Source organism: Dermochelys coriacea, chromosome 5, assembly GCF_009764565.3.
Source record: "Dermochelys coriacea isolate rDerCor1 chromosome 5, rDerCor1.pri.v4, whole genome shotgun sequence".
NCBI lineage: Eukaryota > Metazoa > Chordata > Testudines > Dermochelyidae > Dermochelys > Dermochelys coriacea.
In genome coordinates this window covers 27,024,306-27,045,400 of record NC_050072.1, presented here as the reverse complement: position 1 = coordinate 27,045,400, position 21,095 = coordinate 27,024,306, and the positions used below count along the sequence as shown (strand labels likewise).

The window sequence follows — 21,095 nt, the reverse complement described above, 5'->3', positions numbered from 1 at the left end:
AAACTCCTGTTTAATACTACTTCTATGCTTCAAATTAAACATGTGCTTAAGTCTTTGAAGGATCAGGGGCTAAAATTTAGTTTAGTTCTTCCCTGTGGTTTGAGGACTTTCTAGTTTGTCCATTTATCTGAAATAATCAACCAAAATTAAGAGAGGAATATAAAGTAGTCTAATTCAGGTTCAGAAATTAGTGCTTGCTAATTCAAATATTGGGGCAGGGGAAATCTCTTAAGGATAATTGAAGTAAAGTATCAATTGGGTATTATTTTTTGACTGACAACTTGTTTTTCATATGGAACTTTAAAGTGTTTTGTTTATTTATTTATGTATTTTAATTGCAGGTAGTCCCACAGTTTCTGGTATGTCAGATATGGATTATCCTTTGCAAGGACCTGGTTTGCTCTCAATACCCAATCTTCCAGAAATCAGTTCAATCCGCAGAGTCCCGCTTCCCCCTGAGCTAGTGGAGCAATTTGGACGTATCCTAATAAAAATAGCATGTTACTTTGTGTGTATAAAAATGTTATAAATTAATATTTGGTATTTCATAATCACTTTGGCCCTGATCCTTCAAGCAGCTTCCCCTGGATGGACCCTTAGCCTACATACCCACACTGGAGTCCATATGGCTCCCAAGAAGTTACAGGGGTCCATCTGTGTGAAGTTGTTTCAATAATCGGCAGCTACATATTGTAATTTTGACACTCAATGACAGTTGGGTATGTTTGTCATAACAATTTTAGTACATTTATATTAAAGGAGTCTGCATATGTTAGAGGTAAAAATAAAATGCTTTTAAAATCAAGTGGAATAACTAAGTGTTACTTGCATGAGATGCATATTTTTTAGGGCTGTCAAACGATTAAAAAAAATTAATTGCAAGATTAAAAAATAGTTACAATTAATCACAGTTTTATTTATTTAGATATTTTTGGGTGTTACTTCTGTGCTGCAGCTCGTGGCGCGTGGTACTCAGTCTGTGGCTCAAGGCTGGCTCTCTGCTATCTCATGGAGGAGGCTATGTCTTGCCAGAGCCCAGGGCCATCCAATAGCTCTCTGGCCAGTCCTGGCTCACCAGGGACACCATTTCAGATTTTGGTTTGTGTGTATGTTGTGTGTGTATTAGTCAGCATGATATACAGCAGTCTCAACACACCAGCAGCCTAACTACTATCAAGTGTTTTGTAGGCACCAGCACAGCAAAGGAGAATTTTAAGGATTTGAAGGTGAAAAATGATGTAGCATTGCAGACATTTATGTAGAACTCCCGACAAGCATGAGGGCAGCATGAGAATAAGCACAAAATTGCTTATTTTGTAAACTTAACAAGGGGGCAATGGAGGCTAGCATCACTGATGATGAGTAGTGTGGGGATAGGCCATTGAAAGGCCTTGAAAGTGAAAATAGTCATTATTGCTTTCAATGGATTGTTCAATTTTAATGCTCATTTAAGTAATAGAGCTACAAAATGGTGCTTTCCCCCCCCCCCCAACTCTATAAAAAACGTGTCTGAGGAGAGAACATTTTATTCTACCCAAGCATCAACAGTGGTAGTTATTGGTTTGCCCAGCATGGAGCATATTTATTTATCTATTTATGATGCTCAGGTGGAACTTCCATTGGTATTAATGGTACTTACCTGCAGTAAATAGTGAATATGCCCCATGTGTTTGATATGCAACATCTTCAAACAAAGCGGGGCCAGAGAAAGCTGCAGTATGATGTCATAGCTTTGGGAAGTGCACAGCTATTACCAAGGAAATTTCCCCCAACATCTGTATCTGATTTCTTTTAAAGGTAGCTTTCATTTATTTTTTCACACTTGTCAATATATGTCAGCTTCTCGTACACACATACAGAACTTCTTTAACTAGTATCTGTGCATATTCTTACAACTTTAAAATAGCCTGATGGGGATTTTGTTTTAGCTAGCCTGAGTACATTATTCCTTACATCTGGTGGTATTTCAGATATGCAGTGTAATTGTATGATGGGAGTATTTCCAGATATCAGCAGGGCATGGCTGACGATTGACAGTGACATTTTTATGTGGAATTATGAAGATGGGTATGTAGAAAACAAATTTCTACAGGTATACATGGTGTTAAATCTGAATTAAGTCATGGTTATTAGGGGAGTGGTTTGTTTTAGCACAGAAGTGTACTTATCATTTTAAGGTACCTTGATCATTTCAGGTTCTGGATTTTTGGTGCAGGGGGGGAATAAGAGATGGGTAAGGAAAATGTATGCCTTTAGTATTAGGCTTCTCTACTCTCCTAAAGTTGTTGGTATATTTATATTGAACTTGAGTTCAGAATTTTTAAGAGGAATGTTTTTATTTTAGACTCCGTATGCTCATACAACAATTAACTTGGCTGACTGGGTTTAATCCGTGCATTATGGTGTATATGTAGTAGGCAATCATGTTCCCACAGTCAGCTATTTTATGTTTATAATGTGGCTTTAGAATGATAAAAATATACCAAAGCTTTCTGATTTAAATTTATTATTAATATAAATCGCATTCCTGACTTATGATTTAAAGATTCATAAAACTATGATGATAAGTTCAGAGTCTTTTTTCTGTAACCGCAGTTTTTCTTCTGAATTATTACAGTTTTAGAGGAGATTTAAATGAGACTTGTGCTTTACACAGGATTAGTTAATATCTCTAAAATGCATGCACCAATAGTGTTGAATAATACTAACTTCACGGTATCACAGGTCGGTTTTTTTATATATAGATTTTTTCCCCACAGTAAATTAAACTCACTTTAGCTAATTTTATCAGAAAGAAGGAAGGAAAGAAAGTTGGTTGTGAATAGTGCAGTGAATCCCTTTCTCCTGTTGAGCTATATCTGGACTAACTTTGGGAGTACTATAGACTATAAAATTGACTGTGTGAATAGACAAGGAACTGAGAATTAAAAATACAATTGGATTTCAAATTTGAAACTTAAAGCATAAATGACTATTTCATTCCAAACAGAGGATTGGTTACATAGCTATTATGACGACTTTTTTTGATCAGTTCCATTCTACTGGTCTTGCTTCCACCCTAAGAAAAGAATGCAGGAGGTGGGTTCCAATTGTTATATAGTAACAGAAGAATTTAAAAGTTTCAGATTCTGTGTATTTAGAAATTATTGGATATTGAAAGTCTTTTCTGTTGTGCTTTGATGTAATTTTTTCTCATTTGTTGACAGGGGAGACCTTGCTTATTTTGATGGTCTTAGTGAAACTATTCTTGCTGTGGGTCTTGTGAAGCCAAAGACAGGTAATAAAAAATGCATGACTGTGACCAGAATTCTGTAGCTGCTGAACACTGTCAAAAATTTAAAAAACTGATTAATTTTCTTTACGAAACTAGAGGCATTATGGAAGGATTTACAAGTCACAAGTAGTGAGGTAGTCATGAACGTTAGAGACCTTATAATTACTGCTAAGTTACAATATAATGTTTTATACTATTTGAAAACTAGGAATTCCGACTTGCTTTCAGCTGGCATGAAATATTGGTTTCTAGCTGTTGTAGTTCTTTTGGTCACAGCTGCTTATGTCAGATTGGACACAGAGTTGGAGGGTGGGGGTAGGGTTGGAGGTGAAAAGAAGATAGTAATAAGAATATCATTTTAAGACCCAATATTTCATGACTTGTCAGAGCTGGAATAGAATGAGATAAAGCATTGGAAAATTGGGCATCTGAATGGTATATAGTTTTCTAATTCTGGCGCTTCACGGGCTGTCAATATGACTAACCCTCAGACCATTGTAAATTTCATGCAGGGAAGATGTTGATCTTAGTATGAATCTGGTTTACTGGCCTTGAACTCGGTTCTAACTTTTCTTCTTTTCTTAGGTATTTTCCAGCCTCATGTACGATACCTACTGGTTCTGGCCACTCCAGTGGATATAGTGATTCTAGGACTTAGCTATGCTAATTTGCAAGCAGGTAATTCTCTGTCGCATCCCAAGTAAATATAAATTTCTAGGATAATATTCTCAATTGCAAGTTAATTGTCATACAACATTAATTTATTACTAGTCATGTAATTTAAAAAATATCAAGCTGCATGCCAAGGGGCTCTTCCTAAAATTCTGTGGCTTTCTGCTTCCAGGATGAAAGAACTCTATAGCATCCTTTTCACATAGGATACAGTATCCTGTACCCGCAAGAGATTCAGAGAAGTATCCTCTCTGTTACCCACCCTTTAGTTATTTTTGAAGATACTCTTACTGTTTCCCAGTAATCAAGTATTGTGTTGAGGGAGGAGCAGCATGTGAACTGCATCAGTTTTTTAATGTGTCTTAGGGTATATCTACACTGCATTTTGGAGCGAACAGGAGCATGCCTTCCTGACCAGTAGACAGATTCAGGCTAGTGGTGCTCTTTCACACTCTCCAAAAATAGCTGTCTAGAGAGCACTTTGAAGTTGTGGCTTGGGCTCTGAAGCCTAGGGCTGGTGATGGCTTCAAGCCTGAGCTGCAACTTCAAAGATCTGTCTATACAGCTATTTTTAGAGCGCAAGTGGGACCCCACTAGCCCCAATCTGTCAACCCAGGCTGGGAGGCTTGCTCCCACTTGGTGCAAAATGCAATGTAAAGGTACCCTTATTGGCAAACTCCAAACTTTGGCATTTGATTCAGAACCACAGAAAACTCGAGCCCAGTACTGTATATTTTTACACAGGAAATGTGTAAGTAGAAAAAATAAATGAGAGGTTTTGAGAAAGTTATGAGGGATAAGAATATTAGGGGGCTAAAATAGAATATATTTTTCAATAGGTTGTTGTTACGATGTCTCTGTTTGATAGACAAACTGGGAAGTCTTGTGTTCAGATTTGTCAGGATTTTTGGGATAATAATTGTCTTAAAATATTTTAACATACAGTATTGATTATAAGCTTCCAAGAGAGGTAAAATGTAAACAAAACTTGCTGTGACTTTAAAAAAAAGAAAAGAAAAGAAAGAAACCAACTCTGGCAGTCCACTAAGCTGCAGTCTCACTATATAGTTCCCTGATTTTCTGAAATAGTCCTAAATCACAATACCATAGTATTTAAACAAGCAAACTGAACAGATACGATGGGTTTTTTTTCTTGATTTATTTAAGGTTCTGGAGCCCTCAATGACAGCATGTCTGGAGGAATGCAGCTGCTTCCAGATCCTCTCTATTCACTCCCTACTGATAATACCTATCTTCTAACCATAACTTCCACTGAAAATGGCCGTATCTTTTTGGCTGGAAAGGATGGCTGTTTATATGAAGTAGCTTACCAGGTGAATATAGTCTTTATGCAAAGGTATTTTTGTTCTTGGTAATGGGGTTGGGGTTTTGGGAATTTAAAATTTGTCAATCTTGTCCCCTCATTTCCACAATTCTGTTGCCTGCCTTAATTTATTTGAGTGATAGCTCTGAGCTGTTAATACAGAAATGCTATCAACCAGTTGTGATAGGCTGGATAAGCTAATTTATTTGAGGAATGAGCAAAAAAAATTGTTCTGCAAAGGGCATGCATCATGAGATCTCCTTTCTGACAACTTCTACAGACACTGCTGTCCCCAACCATCTTATCTCTGCCTTCAAAACTACCTTAATAGGAGCAGCTGTTCTGATTATTGGAGACTGATGAAACCGAGAAGTTGACTGGGATGAGGTTTGATCTGCTGTCATGAATTTAATTTTACTTCACTGACTCAATCTGCAGACTTGAGCCCAGTCCTTTGTCTCTAAAGCAGCACTGTTAAGTCTTTTATAGGCTGTTTATTTTTTTATTGCAATAAACAGAAGAAAGTACTGATTAATTTACATTATATCAGCACCTGGAAGTCCCAGCTAAGTCGTGGGCCCATTGTGGTATGTCCTGTAAAAGTCAATCCCTGCCCAAAGAAGTTAAAATCTTAATTTTAAGATATATTCTGCAGGTGGCTGTAACAATTAGCCAATCAATTTCCTGTGTTTGGATCGTTCCTTGACACATTGCAGGAGAGAGAGAGATATTAAAACCACACCCACACATCCCAAAAATGGAAAATGTGATTAGAAAACCACAAACAATGGCTTTGAGATTCAGAGGCTTCTAAGTTTCTGAAACAACTTTTACTTTTCTTTTTTTTTTTTAATTATCTACATTTCAAATGGAGAGTGTCCCTTTAAAATTGGGTTCATGAAAACTGTGTGTATTGTGTCATCATGCAGGAGTTCACATGGCTAGTTTACCTAGCTAGTTTTAATGCTTTATATGTTTTTAATTGTAGGCTGAGGCAGGCTGGTTTAGTCAACGATGTAGAAAGATCAATCATTCAAAGAGCTCCCTTTCTTTCCTTGTTCCTTCATTGCTGCAATTCACATTCTCAGAGGATGGTAGGTGATAAAGTATCAATAACTGAAATGTTTATAAGTTAATGTAAAAAAAAGAAAAAAAACACCTTAGGCCAACATTTTCACACTTGGGTGCATTGAGTTAAAGACTATGGGATTATGGGACGAAAGCAAGTGGTTGGCAATTCTGAAAATCAAGTTACTTATTTAGATCCCTAAATATGGATTTAGGTATTGAAGTCTGAAAATGTTAGCCATAGTGGCTAAAGTCCCTGTTTTGTGGTATAAATTTGGTAAGTTTTACATACTGGAGTGAAAATAATGTAATCAGTATAGCAAAACTTTTACTAGAAATTGTTATACAAATATTTAAGATGTTTGTTTTGTAATGGATTAGACAGTGATAGTCTGTTGTTCTACTACAGTAAAATATTAATGTGTCACTTTTAAATCTGTTCCTGGGCAGGAGCCCGTTGTAAATGGAATGCCCTGTATGAGTACATTCTAATAAGTGATTCCGTCAAATGCCAGACAAATCTACCCTTGTAAAGTTTCAGTACTGTCAGTTTTACTATATTAACTAGTTTGCACCAAATCCAGTTTTGATTTTCACGTTTTTTTTTTTTTTTTTTTTTTGCAGATCCCATAGTTCAAATTGCCATTGACAATTCTCGAAACATCCTATATACCCGTTCAGAAAAAGGAGTGATACAGGTATCTGAATACTTTCCATGACTTATTTGGAGTTTCTTACGTGCACATGTTATTTTTACCCTCCCCTCCCCATCTGAAAAACTACGTTTGTACATTAGGATTCTCTATATGCCAATCAAGACATGAAAGATTTCCCCCAGGGATTTTTTTTCCTGCATTTATTTCTCGCCCCCTCTGAACTATATTGTGGCCACGATCCTTTCTATTGAAAACTAGGAAGGACTACTACTTCAGTCCTCTGGTGTATGGAAGCTTGAGGCCATAGAAGAATTGAGAGAAATCTGATTCACTGCATGATGGGATAAAGTTATGTGCATTAATTTAATTGTGAAACTACTAAACTGTTATTAAATTATAGGTTTATGATCTGGGCCAAGATGGTCAAGGAATGACCAGAGTTGCTTCTGTTTCTCAGAATGCTGTTGTTTCTGCTGCTGGAAACATTGCCAGGTAATATGAAGTGTGTGATATGAAATACTTCCTGTTGGGCAATCTGTTTTCTTTTTTTTGTTTTAACAAACTTTTGAAGAGTGTTGTGTATTCTCTGATTTGTTTATTGCATGATGTCAATTACGTAAACTCTTTTGTTCTTTTAGGACTATAGATCGTTCTGTTTTTAAGCCTATTGTTCAGATAGCAGTGATTGAAAATTCAGAATCTATAGATTGTCAGTTGCTGGCAGTGACACATGCTGGTAAGAAATCAATATTACCTTCTTCCCTTATCAGTAAATAAGACCTGCTTAGGTTCGGAAAATTGGCAAACATTTTTCTTTGCAAGTTTGTCTATCCCCCATGCATACTATAACATGTATATAATAATTGTTACAATAATGTTCTCTGTCTCTAGTATATTGCTTCATATGTTCAAAGCACTTCAGACATCTGATAAATTCTTGATCCTACCATATAACTATATGCTGTTTTACAGTTCAGGAAATAGGAGGAGAGTGGTTTGTCAAAGGTTACACAAAAAACTAGTGGCAGATCAGGACCAGAATTATTTGACTTGGATAGAAGGATCATTTTCAAGAAAGGAATGTAGTAATATTTATATAGAATTTCTTACAAGCTTCTGAATTAAGCCTTGCATCAAATGTGTTGGGACTGTTAGCCACTTACAATATTTCCACAAAATCCATTGCCTAAGAGTGATCTCCTTTTTCCTTTGGTCTAGGTGTACGAATGTATTTTAGTACATCCCCATTTAAGCATCCAATGGCTCGACCTTCCATGTTAACACTGGTTCACATCCGCTTACCTCCAGGATTTTCTGCTGCTTCTAATGTGGAGAAGCCATCAAAGGTGCACAGAGCTCTTTATAGCAAAGGTAAGCCTTGGAGTGCAGGTTAAATAAGATCCATTCTTTAAGACTTTTATAACAAGTAGTCCCACCATGATTTCTTTTTACAGTAGGAAACTTGGTGTAGGAAACTTTGAGTTTAACATAGGCAGTGGTATGGTACACTATCTTATCACTGTACCTCAAGTTTGTCCTTGAAAGACATTTTCTAGACATGACATAGTGATAGTTAGGCTCTATGCCCATTAAGTCCTTGGTCTCTGAGCTTAGTTTGTCAAGAAGTGTGCCAGTTGTGTTAGTGATCTTGTCTGAATTACTAATTGATTTCGTGTAGGCTGGCCTAATAGCTTTCAGGTGGCTTCAGTTTTTGGTCACTTCTGACCTAGGCTAAATTCAAAACTGTGACCCAGAAATGGAAGAAAACTCTTTCTTTATTGTGTGATTGACCTCTTCAGCCATTCAGTTGTCTTCCAGGTAAATTTTCAAAGACACATAGAGGAGACATGCAACTAAGCCCTTTAAAGTCCCTGAACACACTACATGACCAAACCACATTGCAGTTCCTCAAAATGTTACCCTTTCGTGTTTGTTATTCTTCTGTTTTTAATTAAAACATAGATCTTTGAGGCTTCAGTGTCAAACTAAATTTGCTGTGTATTAACTGAGTTTAGTCATATTGTAACAAGGCACCTCCTCCACCTTGTCAGCCTCAGCGTTTCTCCATCTGGTGGTGAGGGCCTGAGTAAATTGGTCTTACTCTGGAGGGTCTCCCTGTCCTTCACCTCACCTCCTTTATTTTTCAATATTTACAAAGTAGGCTCAAGTAATACTCTTTAGCCAAACAAAAGAAACAAACTCAAAATACAAAGAGAGAGTATCTTTCCTTGCCCCCTCTCTGGGATTTTGCCTTATTATGCTGGCTTCTGGGTGCCAGTCCTTCCCCAAACCACAGTTGGCTTGATTGCATCCCATATAGGGAGGACGGCAGCCTTCCACCCAGGGGAAACCTTTTCTCCCTACTGCCATTACCTCTGCTGCAACTTGTCTCTCATCTCTCCTCCTCCTTCTCTCTTACCAGAAAAGGGGTTTTTGAAGATCACAGGCAATCCTTAATTGGCCTCAGGTTCTCTAGTTAACCTGAGGTAACCTTTTCAGCTCGTAGGGAAAAGGGCCTTTACTATTTTAGGGCTGATATATCTGACTTCCACCACTCTTTTATATTCCACCCTAGTCCCGCAGCCCACTGGGGATATCAGCTGGCGGCTTCTCCACAGAGCCGTGAGCACGGAGGTATATTTGGCGTGGTTCACTCCTGTCCCTGAAGCCTGTCCCTTTTCTGGTGTGAGGGAGAACCTGCCGCACATTTACCTTGAGTGCACCAGGTTGCAGCCCATTTTCTGGCTCCTCCTGGACCTCCTTTTAAGTTTTTGGCTGCACTTCTCCCCCAACCTCCTTATATATGGACATCCTATCCACGGCCCCACAAAATCGTGGGACCTCTTCATCAGCTTCTTCCTAGCGATGGCGAAGGTGGCCATCTATAAAAGCAGGGAGAGGAAGTTGGCTGAAGCGGTTTTCTGCGACTGTGGGGCCTATTTCCGATCCTCCCTCCGTTCACGCATCCAGGCAGAGTTCCTCTGGGCAGCGTCTGCTGGCTCCCTTAACACCTTTGAGGAGCAGTGGGCGCTAGCTGGGGTTCTCTGATCAGTCTCCCCTTCACGCTTCCTATTTTTGACCCTTTGCCCTTCACACCCCTCTCTATTTTTTCCATTGTCCTCCGTAATTACTTGAGTTTCCGGGCTCTGTGGATCGTCCCCATGGGCTGCGGGATGGTCCTTTAGCCTTGGGTGGGCTTGCACTTGCCCATCTCCCTGGAACCCAAAAGGACCACTCACGTATAGGTGTCAGATCTGACTTTGTCACACTCTGAACTATGAACCCCTTCTAAATATCGGGAATAAATAGCCCTTACCAATAATAATAATAATAATTAATAATGAAGACTTGCATTGTTCTTTATATGTCCAGAACGCTATACTAATATTAACAAATCCTTATAGGTCTCCTGTGAGGTAGTGATTGCAGAGTAGATGTTTGCAAGGACATACAGCAAGGCAGTGGTTGACCCATTTGGTCCAGAAAGTGGTTCTCAATCTATTTACCATTGTGGACCACATATGTAGCTCTCAGTGTGTTATGTGGGCCACGTCCACACAATATATGTGTTCTTATGTACCTGTATGGCCCTGAGGATGTCACACGGGCTGCAGTTGTGTGCTGATTGGGCTGCAAGTGGGCTGAAGGTTGAGAACCACTGGTCCAGATCATAGCAGTAGTAGTACTCAACCTTTCTTCAGTAAAATTATTTTAGTTTTTTTTTCTTTTATATTTTTAGTTAACCTTTTTTCTGTTTAAACCAGTGCTACATAGCATATAGCTTAAGGGCCAAAAGCATCATGCATCATTCTGTTATTATCCAGTTACCCTCCGGAAGTGTAGGGTGAAGCCATACCACTTTTATTGCTGGTGAACACTGGTAACAAGCAATTGTTATTACTCTGTCATGGAAGATACAACTGTAAGCACATATTACAATCTGTGTATTTTGCATAAATATATGCAAACTAGATGTGGCTCCTTGACTTCCAGAAAATTCTTAGTAAGGCCCTTGTGTTGAGAAGATTGGATATTCATGCTCCTATTCTTGAAGTGCATCAGAGAGTCTGTGTATTATTTTAGCACTGAACTCTTTCTTCTAGATGAACCTTGTGTCTCCGACTCTGCAGCAATTTGCATTTTTGTCACTGCACTAGTGATAGGAGTGATGAATCTACTTTAGGGAAGAGCTATTTAAAATTTTCACAGCATGGAATTTATTATTAAAATAACTTCCAGATATTTTTTACTTTCAGGGTATATTTAAACATCTCATAATTTTTCATAAAAATCAATGAAAAAAGTTAAATCATTTCTGTCTTAATTTTAACCTTCATCCTTGTTTGTGTGTATGTATAGAGTATCTTGGAATACATTGTGTGCATATATAGTGCATGTTAGACTATACTGCAAAAGGGATCCAACAGACTGTTCAAATACAGACTCCTGAACCAAAAGAGCAGTTAAATATACATCTGCACTAAATTAGTCTGTAAGGTGCCACAAGTCCTCCTTTTCTTTTTGCGAATACAGACTAACACGGCTGCTACTCTGAAACCTTAGATACTTAAGTTTATAAACTCAACCAATGGCTAGATGTTGATCCCCTTGTAGAATGGACTTGTACTGAATTTAAATATAGGTTTGGCAACAGTGGGTCTGATGTAAGTTTTTGCTTCCACTACAGAGTCTTAATTTTACTCTTTTGTTAGGTGTCCTGCTGATGGCTGCTTCCGAAAATGAGGATAATGATATCTTGTGGTGTATCAATCATGATTCTTTCCCTTTCCAAAAACCAATGATGGAAACACAGGTAGTAACCTCTTCAATATTGTTAAGTAATATCAATTTTTTTGAGGAGGCATGGAGAATATTATTTGAATATCATAGGCTCCATGAATCACTTTTTAAGTTCCCGTATAGAAAAGGTAACTTACACAAAAACTCCTGTGACTAATTATTTGGTAAATATTTATCGAGCTATGTAACTATGTATTTTTTTTTTTAAAGTTCAGGGAATTTTTTTTTTGTCATTCCTATCTCACACTAGGTATCTCTGTTTTGTGAATGGAGCTGGTGTCTTTCAGTTGGAGCTGCCACTTTAATACTCTCCAGCTGGAGAACCCAGTTTGATGCTAAGTAGGATTGAAAGAAACACCTTGGCCATTATAAATCGTTGGAAATTTTCTACTGTTTTTGTTTTGGTGGTGCCTGCAATGTGCAAGGCACTGTCCATAAACACAGCAAGACGTGGTCCTGCCACATAGTGTTTATAATCTAAGAGGAGCAACATTTACTTCTGCGGGGAAGCAAAGAAATCTGTGGGAGACATGAATTCTGTGCATGTGCAGTGGCGCAGAATTTCCCTAAGAGTAAACATTTGAAGGGCAGGGGAGATACTACATTATTTTTGTTTAATTAAACAAGTGTATCAGATCCGCCATACTTCCCTCAATCGTTCCATTATTTGGCTCATTTCTTGTAGGTGTCACAGGTGAAGAGTGGGTCTGTAGGAGAGATTTGAAGGACGAGAGAATAATTGCCTTATGGATCAGTTCAGTTAGGGCATTCCATGGATAGGGTACAGCTTGGAAGAAGGCATGAAGATTGTTGTTGGAAAAGTGGACAAGTGAGCTGTCAAGAATAGTATGGTTAAAGCAAAGGTGGGGTGAGGGCCAACACTACATAGGACACTGAAACTTAAATAAAGATTTGGATAGACTTATTGCCTGATTTTACAATTGTTATAAAGACTCCTTCAGGAAGTCTACCTGTAATTTTATGTTAGAAACATCAGATCCGGATTCTCTCTCCTCCCCCTCCCCCCCCACTAGGGCAGTTTGGTAGTGTTTGGAGGAAGGGGCTGGTTTTGCCATACAGAGTTGAAACCTGAACTGCAGTTTTCCCCTTTTATCATTCCCTGACTCACCCATCAGTTTCCTCCCTTCTGGCTCCTCTTTCTGTTTCTTTTCAGCAATGCTTGTGTAAGAGAAAATAAATAATGCTTAGATAGCTCCTCTGTAGGCAGTTTGCTGTTTGGTCCTTCAGAAGGGCCTCTCCATCTATTCCTAAAATACACGGGAGAGCTGGGAGAGGACTGATGATCTGAGTGGATGTAGGAGCTGCTTGAGCAGCTTGGCAGGATCCCCGACATATTGGAGGAGTCCTTTCAAAACAAAACAACCATACACTGAAGCAACACCTTGGAGACTAGATAGTTAGAAACTGGATCTAGGACTGTGGACGAAAACTAAGTAGGTGGTAGGTAACTTTAAGTGACGTCCGTCCTACCGAATGCCTTGGCCTCAATTATATATCACTGTTGCCAGTCTGTCACTGGAAGTTTTTTAAAAATCTCGTGTCTCAGTTGCAGCTCTTGGATATTACTTAAAAATAAACAGTTTTTATGCATTTGCAGCTTTGTACAATTTGCAGCTTGATTTTACTACTTGTATTGTTAGTAGCATCATAGGGCCTCATTATGCTACTTATACATACAAATAATGATCTGTCCTAAAGAGCTTGCAGTTTATAACTGGAAGTAGTTTAGCCAGTTTTTAATCTGGTGGGGTACATATGTATGTGTCTGTTTTTAATGTCTTCTTTTCTTAGGGGCTTGTTGTCTTAAGAGTACTTCAGTTTCTATGCTGTGTAATGTTAAATACTGGTTATTTAGATATCGCCATTGGTGTACAAAATGTGCATCCTGTTTCAAACTTTTGATAATGTTCATCTCTTACTCAGATGACCACACATGTTGATGGACATTCATGGGCTCTTTCTGCCATAGATGAGTTGAAAGTTCCAAAGATTATAACACCACTGAATAAAGAGCTTATTCCAATAACTGATTCTCCTGTTGTCGTACAACAACACATGCTGCCACCAAAGAAATTTGTTCTGCTCTCAGCCCAGGTGTGTTATAGATTTTTTTTTTTTTCCTGTTTAGAGATTGGGAGAGGGAGAAGCAGAAACTTAAAGCTTAATGACTGACCCAGTGCTGAAAAGGGCTACCCATGTGCATGGAGTTTGCAGAGAATACCTTTGGTGAAGGTGAGGTGGGGGAGCGGAGGGGAAAAATGGTTAAGGAGCCATTTGTAAATTCTGTAAACCAACTCAAGGTTATAGGGCCAGATTATCTTCTGACATAAATTGATATATCTCTGTTGACTTCAGGGGAGTTGCATGGGTTTATATTAGCTGGTGACCAATAGTTCAACATACTCTTAGGGAATTTCTACACTTGGACTTGGGGGTGTGATTGCTAGCTTAGGTAGACATACTCGGGCAGAGCATGTTAAAAACAGCAGCGTAGATGCGGTAGCATGTGCTAGCTATCCCAAGAACGTACCCATGGGGTCTGAGTGGGTTATACATGGTGCAGCTAGCCCATGCTGCAACTACTGTGGCTATACTACTGCTTTTAGCATGCCATCTTGATAAGAGCTAGCACAAATATGTCTACTCAAACTATGAATCACAGCCCCAGCTCTAAGTGTAGATATACCTGTGGATATATAAAATTAGAACAAATACAGGTTGCTGAGGTAACCGTATGAATCCTAAAGTTTGAAATAAGAGCAAAGATTTATTGTAAGGGGAGTTTTGAGCAAAGAATTCCATTTCTGTCCACCTCACAAAAAAAATCCATGACGCAAGAACTTTGGTATTTGTTTTTTTATTTAAAAGGCTTACATTTAAAAATAGCTGAGATTTAGTACTAAAATATAATGACTCTCTACAATAGGAAGGAAAATGTAGCAATAATTCAACCTTCTAATAATTTAGCAATTAGGAAATATAATAAAATTAATTGCCAGTTTGCTGCAGTCCTGTTGTAGTTTTGTTATCATAAGGCTATTTGTGAGTCTGGTTAGATCACACTACAGGACCCATCACAGAATGTACAGCTACATGCTATGAAAGTGGTCTAGAAATGCTGCAGGTTATTGGGGACCTGGTTATTGTAACTCAGCACTTGTCTTTACTGCTTCGGTTAGCTCGAGTTACTACATTCAAAAAAGCTTCCCTCAAATGAGAGCGGCCACACTGGAAAACAACACTTGAGCCACACAGAGTGAGTGAATTAGCAGAGTGATGACTTCTGCTAACTCAAGCTGTAGCATGTAGCTGCAGCCTCACTGCATTACTAGCTTGAGGAATACTAGAACTTCAGCTGATAACCCTGATGGACCAGCTATTTCAAGTTTAAAACACCATTTTACTTGAGCTAGAGATTTTTGTGTGCACAGGAGTTGGGTTCACTCACTATACCTTGAGCTAACATTGATATGAGACAGGCCCTCAGGGTGTTAGATGAATGTATTGAATTTTTGTTTGCCAATTAAAACATGCAGATCTCATTATTTCAAACTTTGTATTGCTTTATTTTCCTTTAGGGGAGCCTTATGTTTCATAAACTCAGACCTGTAGATCAACTGCGTCATCTCCTAGTTTGCAATGTAGGAGGTGATGGAGAGGAGATTGAAAGGTTTTTCAAGTTGCATCAGGTGGGAATTTTTAACTTGCCATGGGGAAAAAAGTCCTCTATGAATAGACTTAGGGCTTGTGTATACAAAGAGTTAGTGTATAATAAACTGGGTTGTAAATCCACAGCACTCTAGTGCGCTGCACACTGACTGGCCATGTGAGCCCTGCTAGCATACACTAAAGGTTCCAGAGTAGCAGCCATACTAGTCTGTATTCGCAAAAAGAAAAGGAGTACTTGTGGCACCTTAGAGACTAACAAATTTATTTGAGCATAAGCTTTTGTGAGCTACAGCTCACTTCAAGGTTCCATCATGCAGCTTGACAGGATTCACATGGCCAGTCAGTGTGCGGCAGGCTAGAGTGCTGTGGATTTACAACCCAGCTTGTTATACGCTAACTCTCCATTAGGCAAGCCCTCGGTGTACAGCCATATACCTGGATTAGTTTGTGTTGTAAATGTGGCCATTCTTTGGCTTCAAAAATATTAGTTCTTGTTTTACCTATCATATCTAGGTACTTATATAGGCTTCCTCATCATATTATCTGAGCAGCTATAAGGTCAAGATAATGCTGCTTTGTCAGTTAAACAAGCAAGAGCATGTATAAGGAAGAAGGTAACCATTTTTATGGGGTCTAAAAACATAAGGGTAATATTCTTTTCCTTAAAACTGTCTGTTTCATGTAAGTGACAAACACAGAATTATGACAAGAATTGGGAATGTAATTCTCTTATTAGAAAAATTATTAATCTTGAAAAAAACAGTGTCACAGTCCTAGTCCTTTTCAGAAAAGTTTTGTATGTGCTTCAGTGGCTGCAAATACTTAGAATCCACCTGCCTTTTTTACTAAAACTAAAAAGCAAGCTAGAATGAAACTTTTTCACAGAACTTGATTTTATTTGACACGTGTAGTTCTTTCTTAATTTCTACATCACAGCATAGTAGTAATGAAACCTCACAGTAACCTCTGCTATTATTTCTTTGAGAAGTGGATGAGACGTGTTTTTTTGTTCAGTGACTTATTTCAATGTTTAGTCCTTTAATAGCAAATACAATCATTTTAAATCATATAGATGTTTATCATTCTTAATACTAACTTAATAAACTCACATTTCAATACAAGTATAATACGTCTTATTTATACCTATAAAACAGGTTTTCCATATATTTCATCTACTGCTAGCTTATTATATATTTCATCTACTGCTAGCTTATTTAACCTGCCAAGAATCAAGAGCGTTCATAGAAAGCTTTCACAGGTCACTTCACCTGCCACAACAGGATCTCATACTGTGACTGACTATTCCTTTCTGTTTAACTGACAAGACTCAGGCTATGTCTACCCTGGAAACACTACAGTGGCACTTACTACAGTGATGGAAGAGGTCCTTCCGTCATTGTAGTAAATCCCCCTCTCCAAGAAATGGTAGCTAGGTTGACAGAATAATTCTTCCTAGTTCATCTTAACTACATCGCACAGGGCATGATATTTTTCACAGCCTTATTGATGTAGTTAAGCTGATCTAACTGCAGCATAGACCTCATTACCTCACTGTTGAGGCAAACAGAGCCTTGAATATTTTGTGAGGAGCCAGTATAACTCCTTCAAACTTTTTAACACCATGGTCTAAATTGTTGTCACTCTGATAGAAATCATGATTTCCTACAGGAGGACCAGGCCTGTGCCACTTGCCTTATCCTTGCCTGCTCTGCTGCTGCTTGTGATAGAGAAGTGTCTGCCTGGGCTACCCGAGCATTTTTCAGGCAAGTTTCAATTAATTTGTAGATTATGCCTTGAATTTTATGTTTAAAATCGAATGACACTACAGCCGCAAAGGAAGCTCTTGCTATGTTTACAGTGGGCAGGAACTGTTTGAGTTCTGTATAAGAATTGTTTTAAAATTAGTGTAAACTCTTAACAAAGTAATGTGGAAAATGCATTTTAAATGCAACTGATCATGCATGTATACTTAATTAGAAGTGAATATATATAACAAAAAGTGAAACTGTTTGTTTATTTTTTTAGAAGTTCTAACTTCTGCATAAAACGCATACTCGGCTCCAGAAAAAAATCAACAAATAAAAATGTCTTAATTGTTCAGAAAAAAGCATGTGGAATTTGTGTCTGTAATATGCTAATGACCTGTTGTTCATCTAACTTGTAATTACTCAGTTTCCAAATTTGGGTGCACAAATCAGTCATACAGACACAAATAATTTTTTCTGAAAATTTTAGGTCAGTATTTTTAACTCAAGAAATGAAAAATTGTATTATTTTCTGTTTGTTTAACCCACATTTAACAAAATAAGGCCTGAAAATCAGATAATCTAAGTATATGATATGCAAGGAAGTTATCTTTGTCTGGCATACCTTAGGTATGGCGGAGAAGCACAGATGCGATTTCCATCAGCTTTGCCTCCTCCAAGCAACGTAGGACCAATTTTGGGTTCTCCTGTTTCTGCTAGTGAGTAGCAAATGTTTCATTGATCTTTTTTATCTGAATTTTGTTTCATTTTCACAGCTCCTTGTATCTTTACCCTTTCTTATTCATATGAAATATTTTCCTTCTTTTCATTCACTGCCTCAATTCCAAGGAATAAACCTGCTGATTATGAGGGTTGGGTTTTTCCAACTTTTCTTTTGAATTATTTTGGATTTAGGGGTTCACTGGTGTGATTCTAAAATATGTCCAGGTGTTCTAAAGATGCCGTCATAATATAAAGGAAATACAGACTTACTGCCATAGTGCCAAAAATCACCTTGGCAGCCAGAAAGCAGTTTATCAACACTATATTGCAGAGTATCTTCTTACTTGTATCATTCTCATACCTCCACAGGCACTGCAGGTTTACCCATACGTGGGTGACAGAAAAAATGAGAAGTAAAATAAGTTAATTGTTAGGATTTTTGTAGCCGTTTTTCCCCTTCCCAGGATCCTGCCCCAACACACAGTTCTTTTTCAGTCTTCAGTGCCACGTCAGAACTAGTTTTGTTACCTGGCCTGCCCTAACCCCCTTTGAACTTTTAATTTAATGCTTATTAGAGTGAAGGGCTCTCTATATTATTCAGATCTAAGTTATGAGCAGGGGTGCTGAGACCCATTAAACCAAACTGTAAACCATGAAAACCACTTCAAGCCATGGGGTGCGGCAGACCCACTAGTTCCAGAACCTATGGTTATGAGGTGAGCAGATTTTATGCAAACATCTACAAATAGATCCTGATCTTAACCCGCAATGCCCCTTTATTCCAGTCATAACCAGTTTCTACAGATGAGGTCTATCATGATTAATTTGATTAACAAGGAACTCTGATTATACCATTAAACTAAATTTCACTTTTTGACCTGAGATAGAATTTGAACCTAGTTCTCTAAAGGTGAAGGACTATTGTGTTAACTTACAATGTCCTCTAGCCTGATCTGGCACATGGTTTTTATTTTTCATAAAATAAAGTAGTATGACTAAAAGGTTCTGATATTGTTATGAGAGAGAATTTCATTGAATGTATAGAACACAATGGACGACAACAGGTTCCATATTCAGCCCCAGGTCTAACTGAAAGGAAATATTTGGGAAAGTGTATTGCGTTGGGATGAGGCCTATTGCAATGAGTAGCCCTTTCTTTTAGTACTCTTAGCTGTGGTTTAAAAAACACTAAGGAATTCAGCCATTTTAAATGTTCAGTTAGCTACACTTTCCAGGCTTTATGATTTTGCCTAATACAAAGTTTATTCTGTGGAATAATATTCTCCCATCAATCTGTTTCAGTATAAACAGATATATTTAATTTCTGTTTATACTGGAGAAGCGGGGTTTGTTTGTGTGGAAACATAAATATTTTTTTAAATAAATTCTAGTGCATTTGAATTTATACAGTGCCCATGAAGATGTCTATCTGATTGCCCAGTTTGGGTTTGGAATGTAACGTTCAAGTTTGCAATCCCTCAGCCCAAACCAGAGCTCTCGGGGAACTCTAACGTAAAGAGGTTATTTGAGTCACTGTATTATAGGAAACACAGTTAAATAGTTAAAGTTAACTGCCTATAGTTAAAGTTGCCTGATACTTTCCATTATGAGTCTGTTTTCAGTTTTTTATAATTTTTGCTAAACTTTTAACTATTTGGGCTAAAATTTTCCATACCAGGTATCTGCCTAAAGCTGATTTTTATTTTTATTTTTTGGTTGGAAGATTCAACTACAACATTTCAGCCTTTTCCAAGAATAAAAGTAGCAAAAATTTTGCCTCGGTTTTAAAAAAACAAACAACAATTTTGTTGAAAAGCTCTAGCAACTCCATGCTTTGGAGCAGGGAATTGGAATTTGGAAGGGGGTTGTCCTGCTGTTGGGGATGTGCTTTTTGCCATCCCTGTGAAAATTTGCCAAAATTTGGTCAAGTTACAAGCGTTTGAAAAAAAAACCTTGGTCCACACTTGCTTATTAGAGACTAGTTAGTTTGGCAGTTAAATTCTTTGAGTCCATCTGCACTGAGTATATTGCGTCTCCTCACTGTTTCTAAACGCAAGTGGGCTGCACATATGCTGTCCCTGCAGAGCAATAGCATGTGGGCCAGCCCAGAGCTGAGCAGGAATTTTCCTGCAGTTGCTCCTTCTTGGTGCCAGAGGCTGCTGTGGCACAGGGCACCAGAACTGAGAGCAGGGAGACTCTCTCCTATGCTTTCAGTGCTCCCCTGCTGTGCTCTGTGCAGTGCTCTATACCAGAGGTGGGCAAACTTTTTGGCCTGAGGGACACATCTGGGTATGGAAATTATATGGCGGGCCTTGAATGCTCACAAAGTTGGGGTTGGAGTATGGGAGGGGGTGAGAGCTCTGGCTGGGAGTGTGGGCTCCAGGGTGGGGCCAGAAATGAGGAGTTCAGGAGAGGACTCTGGGCTGGGATGGGGAGGGGTGAGGGAGGTTGGATGAGGGTTCCAGCTGGAGGTGCGGGCTCTGGGGTGAGGCTGGGGATGAGGGGTTTGGGGTATAAGAGGGTGCTCTGGGCTGGGACCGAGGGGTTCAGAGGGCAGGTGGGGGATCAGGGTTGGGGCAGGGGTGCAGGCTCTGGATGGCGCTTACCTTAAGCAGCTCCCGGAAGCAGTGGAATGTCCAGCTCCTACGCGGAGGCACAGCCAGGGAGCTGCAGGGGCGGCACTTGGGGTGGGGGCAGCATGCGGAGCGGGGACATGCTGCTGTTTCTGCGAGCTGCGTGGAGAGGCTCCTGACCCTCCTCCCCAGCGGGAGCTCGAGGGCCGGATCCGGCCCACGGGCCGTAGTTTGCACACCCCTGCGCTAGGCTGTGCAGAGGAGGAGGAGGAAACCTGACTCTCATGCGGAGGGAACTTGTAATTGACCCATTCCCAAGTCTCAATATTCCTTTGCTGTCTTGCATACAGCTATCAGACCCACTGGGAAACTGTGTCTCTCCATTCCCTTCTCGTGGCAGATTGACACAAAAGATAACAGCTTTCTCCTGGTATGAGTTACTCCATTAGCTCAAATGATAGAGAACTATGCTCTGGATCTAAAAGTCTCAACCCTGTTGATGACACAAGAGGGGGCAATATGGTTCCATGTGATGGAATTGTTTTTTTTTTCTATTCCACTTATTGTTGC

General features: G+C 38.9%; 1 protein-coding gene across 2 annotated transcripts in view; it reads left to right on the top strand.

The window, feature by feature from the left end:
• The window catches only part of NUP155 (nucleoporin 155), a 52,423-nt gene that overhangs the window by 2,068 nt on the left and 29,260 nt on the right, over window positions 1-21,095 (top strand). The window contains exons 2-16 of one of the 2 annotated variants that reach the window (XM_038403367.2): window positions 342-479; window positions 1,971-2,067; window positions 3,207-3,277; window positions 3,860-3,952; window positions 5,114-5,280; window positions 6,259-6,364; window positions 6,963-7,036; window positions 7,395-7,486; window positions 7,633-7,730; window positions 8,213-8,365; window positions 11,707-11,807; window positions 13,739-13,909; window positions 15,394-15,504; window positions 17,153-17,247; window positions 17,860-17,948. In XM_038403367.2, the coding sequence (XP_038259295.1) occupies window positions 342-479; window positions 1,971-2,067; window positions 3,207-3,277; window positions 3,860-3,952; window positions 5,114-5,280; window positions 6,259-6,364; window positions 6,963-7,036; window positions 7,395-7,486; window positions 7,633-7,730; window positions 8,213-8,365; window positions 11,707-11,807; window positions 13,739-13,909; window positions 15,394-15,504; window positions 17,153-17,247; window positions 17,860-17,948 (1,656 nt within the window). Of the gene's footprint in view, window positions 1-341; window positions 480-1,970; window positions 2,093-3,206; window positions 3,278-3,859; window positions 3,953-5,113; window positions 5,281-6,258; window positions 6,365-6,962; window positions 7,037-7,394; window positions 7,487-7,632; window positions 7,731-8,212; window positions 8,366-11,706; window positions 11,808-13,738; window positions 13,910-15,393; window positions 15,505-17,152; window positions 17,248-17,859; window positions 17,949-21,095 lie in introns of those variants that run through there. The other variant, XM_043515327.1, reaches the window with a different exon arrangement.